The sequence below is a fragment of the Aedes aegypti genome, chromosome 2 (assembly GCF_002204515.2).
Source record: "Aedes aegypti strain LVP_AGWG chromosome 2, AaegL5.0 Primary Assembly, whole genome shotgun sequence".
NCBI lineage: Eukaryota > Metazoa > Arthropoda > Insecta > Diptera > Culicidae > Aedes > Aedes aegypti.
In genome coordinates this window covers 178,922,511-178,934,793 of record NC_035108.1, presented here as the reverse complement: position 1 = coordinate 178,934,793, position 12,283 = coordinate 178,922,511, and the positions used below count along the sequence as shown (strand labels likewise).

At 37.1% G+C, this 12,283-nt stretch overlaps 1 protein-coding gene across 2 annotated transcripts in view; it reads left to right on the top strand.

The window, feature by feature from the left end:
- LOC23687946 (serine/arginine repetitive matrix protein 1) overlaps positions 1-10,945 on the top strand; it is a 29,138-nt gene extending 18,193 nt beyond the window's left edge. For both annotated transcript variants that reach the window (XM_021843279.1, XM_021843278.1), the window contains one exon: positions 8,421-10,945. In XM_021843279.1, the coding sequence (XP_021698971.1) occupies positions 8,421-10,056 (1,636 nt within the window). In that variant the 3' untranslated portion in view covers positions 10,057-10,945. The remainder of the gene's footprint in view (positions 1-8,420) is intronic.
- Positions 10,946-12,283: the final 1,338 nt, after the last annotated feature.

The following is a 12,283-nucleotide window of genomic DNA, read 5'->3' as shown; positions in this document are numbered from 1 at the left end:
CAATTCCTATAATGAGCACTAACAAAATTTTGACAGAAACAAATTTTTAAAATCAATGAAACTTTCATTCAAAATTTGGGTCACCCATGTCAAATCGGTCAGTCACAGAACTCGACCATCGTTCGTTGCAGTAAATTTTGCAAATGTTTTCGGTATGGTAGAGTAAGTATTCTCCATAGATAAATCGATCATATTGACTCAAAAATAACTTTTGAAAATGGCCTATGCATGCAATTTTTTCCAAACATTCTGGTTCCGAAACTGTTGGTTTTAGAGGAAAATGTTCTATGGATAAGTTTTAGCCGTTTGGGCTAAAAGAGAAATATATAAGGTACCGCGGGTAAGTGGGTAAATGGGGTAAGTGAAAATAATTGGTATATTTTACTGAATATGTGAATTGACGTTTTGAACTCATGCGTAAATCTATGAGGCCATACAGAACGTTACGATAGGTAAGAGATTCCTGAAATTTTTCAACTATTATTGCATAATAGAGCGAAAGATTGTTAACCTAACAAATTGTAACATATTATCGGCGTGCAGTCTTATTTTAATATTTTCAGTGGAAAAAAGTTGCGGAAAAAAAATCTATTCTACTTCTAAGCTGTCCTCCCTGACAGTTTCAAAATGCAATAAAAAAAGTTTTAAAATTAATTCGACGTAGACCTAAAAATAACTAAATTGAATCACTATCAATTTTCTTATCACGTGGGGCAAGTGACAAGTTGCTCATTAGAGATTGAGTTTGTGTTTTCTTTTTAGGTATCTATAAGTAAACAAGGTCCGCAATCATCATAGAAAAACAGAACGTGCTGATAATGCAAAAAAAACACTATACACAAAGCGTTAAAATCAGAGAACTTCTCTAAAAGAGGTTGCCAAACATTACGATATTAATATGTCTACTTCGGACAGCCGCTGAAAAGGAAGACGTTGATTGAAAAGTTCAAATATAAGAGAACGCACGAAATCTCGAGTAAGGTCTATATAAAGCTAGTTCAAAGTATAAAAATGGGGTATACTTAATTGAAGGATTCCGTTTAATTTCTCCCGAAGAGTTATCCGACGTCATATTCAACTTTCTTAAAAACAAATAACTTCTTCTTTCTGGCGTTATCCCTCCCCTTGGTTATGCGACCTTGCCGCGATGGGAGGGCATAATCCATTAGCCCATATGATGGAAACCAAAGGCGTAACCTGTAGTGGTGGTATCACATTTTGGCATTTTTTGCTTAAAGCCGCGTCATAATTCATATGGCATAGACGCAATAATATCTCGGATGTGATCCAACGGACATTCTGCGTCATTGATAGAATTGATGCCCATTTCAAATAATTAATCTATTCGAAGTGGACATTAATACTATTAGTGACGTTCAGTTTGCCTTTTGCTAACCAGAATGATCCGTAGCCACTCTTACTATTAGCTAGCTAGATACATCGTTATCATATACGACGTACTTAGGAACTCTTAGGAAAATGACTAGTAGATTCACTGAGTAGAAATAAGTGGCGACAATCTTATTTTAATATGGTTTTTACATTGCCATAATAAGAAATACCTCTTTTGTAACAGCGGTATAAATAATCTAATTCCAGCTTCATTTTCGCAAAATTTACAAGTAGAAAGTAGGCGTTGTGAAGCATTGCATTTGCCACCGAAAAGTGAATCTTGTAGGAGACTGTAATAGAAGCCTAAGGTAACTTTATTCTTCAATATTCACTATAAAAATGTCTATGGAAAGTAAGACGCTGAGATAGATCATTAGGGTACACTTGCTAGTTTCGAAAAATTGTTGAACAGACAAGGAAAGCGACTTTTTTCTTTAAGGATATATGAACGTTATGCCCAATAAATACTTTTAACAACAAAAAAATGAAATTAACTAGAACTACTACTAAACAGCCTAATTTTGTTAAGACACTTGACATTTAAGACTCTAATCTTACGTAAAAGACAATAGTAATCAGAATAGCACTTGAATGACAAATTATTCAAAACCATTTCGACTAGACAGTATTAGTAATGCACTACTATTTCAAACAAATTCTACACTACTATTTCAAACAAATTCTAATGAAGCTGCTGATTTTCATAATGCTTCCTTTACTCAGAAGCAAGGGAATATGGGTACTTTTCAAAAACTACCACGTCACAATACTAATAAAAAACAGTGTTCATGTGGGCGCCATTGCCTAGTCCGTCTGAGTATTGGTCCTGGTAGAGGGGAAACTTGGCAAAAGCCAGACCGAGGGTTCAGCCTTGACAAGTTAAGCTGTCAGGCAGCTCCAACTGAATACCATACAAAAAAAAAAAAAAAAAAAAAAAAAAAAAAAAAAAAAAAAAAAAAAAAAAAAAAAAAAAAAAAAAAAAAAAAAAAACTTCTTCTTTCTGGCGTTACGTCCCAGCTGGGACAAAGCCTGCTTCTCAGATTAGTGTTCTTATGAGCACTTCCACAGTTAGTAACTAAGAGCTTCCTTTGCCGATTGACCATTTGTGCATGTGTATATCGTGTGACAGGTACGAAGATACTCTATGCTCTGGGAATCGAGAAAATTTCCTTTACGAAAAGATCCTCGACCAGCGGGACTCGAACCCACGACCCTCAGCATTGTCTTGCTGAATAGCTGCGCGTTTACCGCTACGGCTATCTGAGCCCCAAAAAAAAAACAAATAACGAGCGGAGTAAATTTTACAGAGCAGAAATGTAATTGCTGTCCCATGATGTAATAACTAACATTGAAAATGTTGTCTAATCATTTCTACTTAGAAAATTGAAATAACAAGAATTAAATTTACTTTGTTTACATGTTACTTATGTTAAAGTTCATTGAGACGCCTTAACAAATGTTAAAGTTAATATAAATCGTGAATATAACTGTTTTTGAATTTACCGTGCCAGTACCATATTATAGACAGCGCCATATTCAGAACGGTCCGTTCCTTATGTTGAACATTCATTGTTTTTGTATCCAAAATAGTAAACTGTCAGTTCGAAACATGATTCATTGTAATATTTCAAAACTAAAATACCGTTTTGACTCATATTCCGAACACTTAAGGCCAACAGTGACTTCAAATGCAGCTGATTGGCATAAGTTGGCTAATATTTGTGTAAAATCCAATCTCCTCACAAAGTCTAACTATTAGCTGTTGGGTGACCAATAAAAATGTTTATTTAAATAGTTTTAGTATTATTTTTACGTGAAAGTATGAAACAACATTTTGATTCGAATGCCGAACACTGTGTTCATTCTGTCTCATATTCCGATCACCTTGATTCAAATTTCGAACAGCACGAATAAATTGCATTCAAATGAATAATTTCGCAAATAAATTTATCTGAGCTTGTTCTACTAGTCTCAAACTAAAGAATCATCACTACTCCCACGGTATAAATTATATTGGAAACGTTTGAATTGAATTGCAATTGACTATCATTTCCATGTTATTTGGTGACATATTTCAGCGAAACATTTCAATCAAATCGCTATACAAAAACTGAGTGTTCGGAATATAAGTCTGTTCGGAATTTGAGACAAAACGGTACATGGTTAAGTTGTTTTTTCAACAAATATTATACGTAAAGTTCGTTTGCTGTCCATACTAAGAAACAATGTGTGTTCATAATTAGGACCTTTGATGTATATGGCGTCCATAATTATTAGGAACATGCTCGATTTTTCAATGTTGGTAGCCCTGAATTTCTAGGGGCCCAGATAGCCGTAGCGGTAAACGCGCAGCTATCCAGCAATACCAAGCTGAGGGTCGTGGGTTCGAATCCCACCGGTCGAGGATCTTTTCGTAAAGGAAATTTTCTCGACTTCCCAGGGCATAGAGTATCTTCGTACCTGCCACACGATATACACATGCAAAAATGGTCAATTGGCACAGAAAGCTCTCAGTTAATAACTGTGGAAGTGCTCATAAGAACACTAAGCTGAGAAGCAGGCTCTGCCCCAGTTGGGACGTAACGCCAGAAAGAAGAAGAAGAGCCCTGAATTTCTATAGTTTTCAATATTTTGACATCTAAAAACTCAGCCCGATTAGTGAAAGTCTTTCACTAGGTGGGCTACAGGTTTAGTGCAACGAACGAAAGGTGACTTTACAACTTGATGATAAAATAAGAATCTTGAATATATTGTAAACCATAATGTTTATCATTTTTAGAGTTACAGTCAACTTTCCCTTACTCGACGTTTTGTTTCTCGATAGTAACAGTTGAGAACCATAATAAAAGTTGTTTTTCATGGCTACCTGAAGGCCCCTAGGATCTCAGTTGTACTGGTTTTGTGTTGATGTATAATCAAAACGTATTTATCTTGACAAAAAAAAGACAGAATTCTTAGAAAAAACTTTTTTTACAAATGTGTCTTTCATGAAACATATTGCCATACTGCCTGTCGCATAAAGTTGAGGACATCATTGGGGATAACATTTCTGATTATACTGCTACCTTGTCCACGTTCCGGGTCAAAATAAGAATCGCTCACCCAAGTCAGATGTCGGATCGTCCAACAGTGTCCCTCTAGTGGTCAGTGTAGAATCAGAAGCTTGTTGATAGATTCATTGTCAAATCCCTAGAAATAGGACGGAGAGTCTCGGATGTTTAATTGATGACTCTAAACACAGTATTAAAAAGTTTTACTTTTCAGCATCAATTGCAATGGATTACATGCGTGCCCTGATTCGCTACTCGTCACATAGTAACGCACTTGCGCTAGTGTCTATGCACGAAAAATCGCTAAAAGTTAACGCGAAAAATATCTGTATGGCGAAATGCATCTAACGAACTATTTCTCAAAATTGGGACTATTTTCGAAAAAAATATTTGGTACCGGTTGTGCATGATGATGATGGCTATCACGGCTATCAAATATTTATTCGATTAAAGCTTTCATTTAAGAGTAATTTGAAGTTAGATGCCTTTCCTCATACAAAATGAAACGAGAAAACTTCTGCTGATCAGCTGTGGGCAAGAGCAAAGCAGGTAATCCATTGCAATTGCTAGGCAAAACAGTAGTTTACGGTACTAGTTGCAGAATGATGATATTTACAGCACGAGTCGTAAATTTATCCTAGGAGGCTTGCCGAGTACACTCAAAATAATCCAAACGTCATTGTTACGTGAAAACATATCATATCATAGGTAGCCCAGAATGAACGCATGAACTTTTGAACTTCGTCCATTCCACCGGCGCTACACGTATGAGCTACGTGGATTTTCCGGTAGCCTTTACGAAACGTTTCAATAGGATCTAGATGGTTTTGCATTAAATTTAAGTGTAATAAAGACCAACCTTATTTCTAATAGGCTTTGGAAGACAACTAATTCCCAATTGGAAAATATAAACAAACTTAAAAGATTTTGATATTATTATATTCAATCTGAGCTTTTTGATTCCTGTTTCGCAATTTTTGTGAGTTAGGTCTGTCTTGTTGTAGCCTTCGCGTGCTATAATTGATAGAGGTTATAAATCAGGTATAAAATATCAAGTAATGCAGGGATTCTTCGGTATTCAAAGCATATTTACCTTGAAATCAATCTTACGCAGTATTTAAAGTTCAGCAGCTTCTGAAGTTCTTTAAAAATCAAGCGGGCGCCATCTTAGGATTTGAGCTCAACACCGAATGTACGTACAATATGCAGAAGACCACTTGAGGGTACCGTGACATGCTCTAATTCCGTGTGTTGCTTAATACCGTGTATTTGGGAATTATGTGGATTTCTAGCATATTATATTATTTATTTTTCTAAATGATTGTCACAAACGCTAGCACATTAAGTAGTATTTAGAAAGCCATGACAAACTTGAACTAAAGTTGCACACACAAACAAGCAAAAATAATGTTAGAATGTAATCGCCTGGTGTCAATACACGGTATTAGGGCACGGTTGCTTATGTGTTCCAAATACCGTGTTTCAGTTATAATTCCAAAATGGCGAAGTGAAATATATATTTTATTTCCCGAATCAATATAGAATATAATATAGAAACTTGGGGTCTTCATTAAAGTTATTCTGGAGGTGAAGCGCTATCTGATGGTACCTTATTTAATTCGGAATTCGACCGTTAGGTGGTACTAGTGGGCATGTAAGTTTTACTTTTGTTTTGCATATATTTCAGGATCCTGGCTATTTAGAAAGATGTCGTCTTCGGCAAAGTTGTTTAGTATGTTAAGGACTATCATTTTTCGAGCTAGTTGATTCAAAATTTTGCCACTAGGCGGCGCTAGTGAGCATGAAACTTTTGTTTGCAGATATCTCAGGAGCCTGACCACTTAGAAAGATAGTGTCTTCGGCAAAGTAGTTCAGTAGCTCTTGGGCTTTCATTATTTGAGCCAGAAAATAGGGTATTTTGCCACCAGACGGCGCTAGTGAGCATGAAATTTTTGTTTTGCGGATACTGCAGGATCTCGACTTTTTAGACAGGCACCTTCGGCAAAGTTGTTCAGAAGCTATCAGGGACTATCATTATTTTGCAAAATCTCGAACTTTAAGGATTAAACAAAGAAATAATTTGAGCTACTGAGCAACTCTGCCGAAGACACCATCTTTCTAAGTGATCAGGCTCCTGAGATATTTACGGAACAATTATTTTATGCTCACTAGCGCCGCCTAGTGGTAAAATTTTGAATCAACTAGCTCAAACAATGATAGTCCTTGAGTTACCGAACAACTTTGCCGAAGACGTCATCTTTCTAAATGGTCAGACTCCTGGGATATTCGCAAAACCAAAGGTGTTGTACAAAGTACAACGCGCGACTATTCGCGTTACAAAAATTCGCGCGACGACCGAAAGGTTAACAACATCAACTGTAACTATGGTTAAAATTTTCAAAATGGTTCAAATCATATTTTTTATGCAAAGTATATAAAACGGTCTACTATATAAAACATAAAAGACTTGAAAATAATCATACGTTATTTTTTTCTGATCGATTGAAACTTGATTTTTTTTAACCTCACGGTAATAGAGCATGTCACGTCAGAAATTATATCGGAATGCATTCACCATTATTTTACAATTTCTGAAAAAAAATGTTGTGTAATGATTCATTACCCAACTCAAACCAGTTGCGTAATGAATCATTACAGCACTGGCTTCAGTTGCGTAATGACTGATGCATACTTCAGTGCAGGAAAGTAGACCGTTTCATGACAGATTGGCGTGATGAAAAACAGCCTATTACGATGAGAAGTTGCAAAAACTACCTTTTACAACTTTGAAATGCTTTAGTAAATGCAAATACAAATATTGGTCTATAATTCATAAAAAAACACATTCCAAAAAACTTTATATCAAAATTTAATATACAAATTTATGTGTGTTTTTGAGCTAGACACTGATTTCGAACATAAAAAATCTTACACATAGACTAGTTTAGTAGAACTTTAATGGTTCATTTACTATTAAATTTATTGGGCAATTTACTGCTAAATTTAGTTTCTGTACATACATTTTAACGTTAATTATTTCGCAAATCCTAAGCAATAAAATTGGTTTGTATTATTCTCAGGTACATTCAACTTTCGTTCGTTTCACTAAAACTGTAGCCAATCTGGTGACAGACTTTCGCAAATCGCGCTGAGTTTTGAGCTGTAACATGACTATAAAAAGTTCAGAGAAACCAATATTGATGAATTGCATCTTCAGAAAGCAACATTAGCATTCGCTTTAGGTAGCTTTGGCACACCAATTAAAACATAGCCTATATGAAGATAGTGTAACGTACAAAATTTTACAGTTTGTATTACATTAACAAACTCAAGATTTTATCAACATATTTTGTTATTATTTGTTTTACAAATTTTGTTTGAAGCTGAAAATAAAATACTCATGAATATCAAGACTTGTTCCAACAAGAATTCAATTAGCTTTTTGTTTTCGATTTGTCATTCATCTCTAACGATGTTTTTTATATAAAATGGAAACGAGTCTGTTTATGAGGTTCATAAATAAATTGTTAGGCGGATTGCCCTGCAATCGAATTAACAATACCCACAGACATACAGACGTGACACTGAACAATTTTTCATCACTTATGCTTTCAACCATCATTTCAATTTTATGATGTTCCATAACTAACAACTAGATGTATACTTTTCCTTTGTGTTTAACTTTTCACACTAGCGCCTTCTGCAGGCTTGTAGCACATATTTCATGCAACATAGCTCTAGGTACCAGATGAGGATGTGTGAAATCGATGATGAGTGTTGAAAGAAATCGTCCCAAGTGTCATGTCTGTTTGTCTATGCTATATTTTTTATAAAAGCGAAAAATTCTATTCATTGATCTAATTATATAAATATTTCCAGACTTTCCGAATCTTAATTAAATCACACAATAATTTTATCAATTTTTCCGCAGTTTTTTTGTTTAGCTAATTAGCATTTTGATCTGCAATCTCTTTACAGCGGCAAATATAGTGGCAGTGGAACTGGTAGCGGCGGTCGGAATACCAGTGGAAATGACAGCGGTACCAATCGGCGCCGTTCGCCCATCCGTGGCGGAAGAGGCGGCGGTGGAGGTGGGAGTAACAGTACAGGCAGCTTCGCATCACAGTCTAGACGCGGCGAAAGCTCTCCATCCCGTGAGTACAACCACGGAAACCGTCGCCCTTCAAGAGAGCGCCAAAACAACCAATGGCGGCGATCAGACGAACAACCGGTTCCTTCAAGGGCACCGATGGGTCCGCCAGCTTCTAGGTTCGATGATAGAAGAGCTAACAATAGTCGACCTGCTACTAATAATAGCAACAGTAATAGTAATAGGGACATTAGCCGTGAGCAATCAGATGCTAGACGAAGACCAGGCGACCGTAATAATTGGGATGATGATCGAAAAGGATCGATGAACAAGTCTGACGGGGATATGACTTTGGATTCGGGTGAATTCTGGGATGATGGTGGTAGTGCACCTATTATTTCAGAAACCAAACCAATAAAGGAGAAGAAACCTACTGTTGATGTTGAAGAGAGCAGAAAATCATCTAAGAAGCACGAAGCTCCTAGACGGGTTGAACCAGTTAAGAAGGAAGTTGTCAAAGTTGAAGAAAAGAAACCGATTATTAAAGCGAGGTATAGTAAGAGTCTATCAAGAACTCCTTCGCCATTCCTCAAACCACATGAACGAGTCGCTGTGGCAAGCTCTAATGTTGGCAGCACTTCAAACAATACCACTGCAGTCGCCACGGTTTCGACTCAAAAAGAGGAGAAACTCGTACCAAAACCAGCAGTGACAGCCAAGGTAAAAGTAAAAGCTAGTAGCAGCAAGAAAGATTCCAGCGATAGTGAAACCTCCGAAAGTAGCAGTGAATCCGAAGAAGAAGAGGAGAAGAATTCGCGGAAGAAAAAAATTAAAAAGAAGCAATCTAAAAAACGTAGACATTCGTCATCTTCCAGCGATGAAGAATCCTCGGAAGACAGCGAAAAAGATGAAGAACCTCCGAAGAAACCCACAAAACAGGACCTGGCTGCTGCAGCTCTTCAAGAAGAGCGCAGGAAGAACGCATTGAAGTTGGAAAAAGAAAAAGAAGCCGCTGCAACAGCAGCTGCCGCTGCCGCCGCAGCTACGGCCGCAGCAGCTGCTGCAGCAGCAGCAAAAGCCAGAGAAGATAGTAGAAAGCGAAAACGAACGATTAGTTCTGAATCTAAACCTACCGAAGAGAAAAAGATGATATTGAAGGAAGTTAAAGCAAAGAAAATTGAGAAACCATCTTCATCATCATCGAGCGATTCAGAATCTGAACGTTTGAAAAAGAAGCGGAGGAAGGACAAGAAAAAACGCGATGCTTCTGATGATAGCTCATCTGATTCCGACAGTGTGAAGAAGAAAAAACATAAGAAACACAAGAAACACGCCAAAAAGCATAAGAAACACAAGAAACATAAGAAGAACAAAAGCAAACAGCGTGACAGCAGCTCCTCCTCCTCTGAAGATGAGGGAGACTTACGCGGCTCTGGGGGCCCCATAATAAATGATGATTTAGAAAAACAGTTACGGGAAAGAGCTCTCAAATCGATGAAAAAACAGCAAAGTATTTCCGATTAAGGCTTATTTAATGACATCTCTAATGGTATGGTAAAGTTTTACGAGTATATTGCGTAAATTTTAAGATACACACTTAAACGTAATTGTTTCTTAATTCTGTATCATATTAGGGAGAGCAAATACAACTCAATTGTAATATTCTTAAAAAAAAACAATGAGAAAACTTTGATTCATATAAAAATGTTGTAGTTTTATAAGGACATCTTCCCTAGTTTTCAAGATAAATAACAATTGATTTTATGGGTGACAAAAATAAATATCTCTTGATATTTACCTAACTGTGTTTATTATCATACAAATGGAAATTAACTTTCTTTAAATTCTCTAACTTTGGTGAGGATAGTATTCGAGGCAGAGCGCATCGCGTATAGAGTTTATACATCTACGGTAAAATCAAATAAGAGTTTCCAAAAAATACACTACCCGCCAAAAGTATGGACTCGTTTCACCGAGTATTGCAATAGACATCTTGAATATTGTAACACCTCCAGAAAAGTTTAGAAACAGAACAACAGCAATTACAAGTTATTCTAAACTTTTGATAGTGTTGCAATATTCAAGGCAAACACTCGGTAAAGCGATTCTATGCGTTTAGCGGGTAGTATATGTATACGCATAACGAACTGCCCAAGAGATATAAGCTACTCTGCCTCTGTGTGGTCTATTCTGCAATCTTAACCAAGTGTATTTACTGCGGAGCAACCAGGCCGATTTGCAAAATTGTTCAACATGCTTTGGAAATATTTATAAAACAATCTAAAACATCTTCAGAAGGAAACCATCTAGATTTAAACATAAACTAAATATTGCTTACAAATAATCTATTGTAAAACTTCAGCATAATAACACATACCTACGGAGAAGTCAAGTAAATAAAAATTTACATGGAGCAGCCGTTTTTCATTTATTTATATCTGAAACTCTTCTATTGATTACACTCACTCAAGCCGATTTTCCTGCATAAGCTATGTGGATTCTCATAGGGTGATCCAGACTTGTATAAAAAAAATTGATTCTTCATTTTTCTGGAAAACTAGCGCCAGTTTTGTTAACCCTCTCTTTCCCATCATACTCCACACTCAAAATAATCCAAACGTCAAGGCTACGTGAAAACACGTAGTTTTTCTCCAGCGCACTTTTCAGGTACATAATAGCTACGTGAATGATGAGTGCCGGAACTCAATTCCGCGAACCTCGAGGTCATTAAGATTTCACGTAACAGCTACGGTATTGTTTCGATAGTTTTCATGGGCATGCAATAATGGTTTAGATATACTGCTTCGCGTTAGAAAATGTATTAACCAAGGTGCGAACTTTGATTTTTGACCAACTTCGCCGCGTCGCAACTCGATTTTCAATAGCGCACATGATGCACACGGCGGAGGGCATAGATGCGCACTATAGCGAAGTGACTCGCGACGCGGCGAAGTTGGTCAAAAATCGAACTTCGCACGTTGGTTCATGCATTTTTAGTCGCGAAGCAGTATATTAGATAATATCCAGTCGATCAAAAACGACTCGACTGGAGTCATTGTCGACCAAAAATTTCGCTCGACTTGGCTCTGTCACTCGAGTTTATCGACAGTGGACCTTTGCACGGGTTCATTATTTGACGTTTTAGCGGTGCCGTGTTATTTATGTGACCATGGAAACCAGTGAATTCGGCACCGCTCAAACGTCAAATTAGTGAACTCGTGCATCGGTCCGTTGTCACTCTATGTGACTGGATTACTATGGACCAATGCACGAGTTCACTAATTTGAAGTTTGAGCGGTGCCGAACTCACTAGTTTCCATGGTCACGTAAATAACACGGCACCGCTCAAACGTCAAATAGTGAACTCGTGCATAGGTCCATGGACCGACGCACGAGTTCATTAATTTGACGTCTGAGCGGTGCCGAATTCACTCGTTGCCATGGCCACGTAAATAACACGGCACCGCTCAAACGTCAAATAGTGAACGCGTGCATTGGTCCATGGGAGTCGACGGGTGACGTCTGAAATATGCATGCTTACTTTGATCGACAATGACTTCAGATGAGTCACATGATTTCGCTCGAATTACAAAATAGACCCCATAATATAAAAGCACACGTTTATTGATTTGATCCCGTTTGTGATCAATTTATACTAAAATGTGTTGTTGCCTCAACGATACGTTCCACGCCGGCTGCCTGAAATCAATGGAATGTTAATAAACTAAAACAAAAGTACAATAGAAGATCT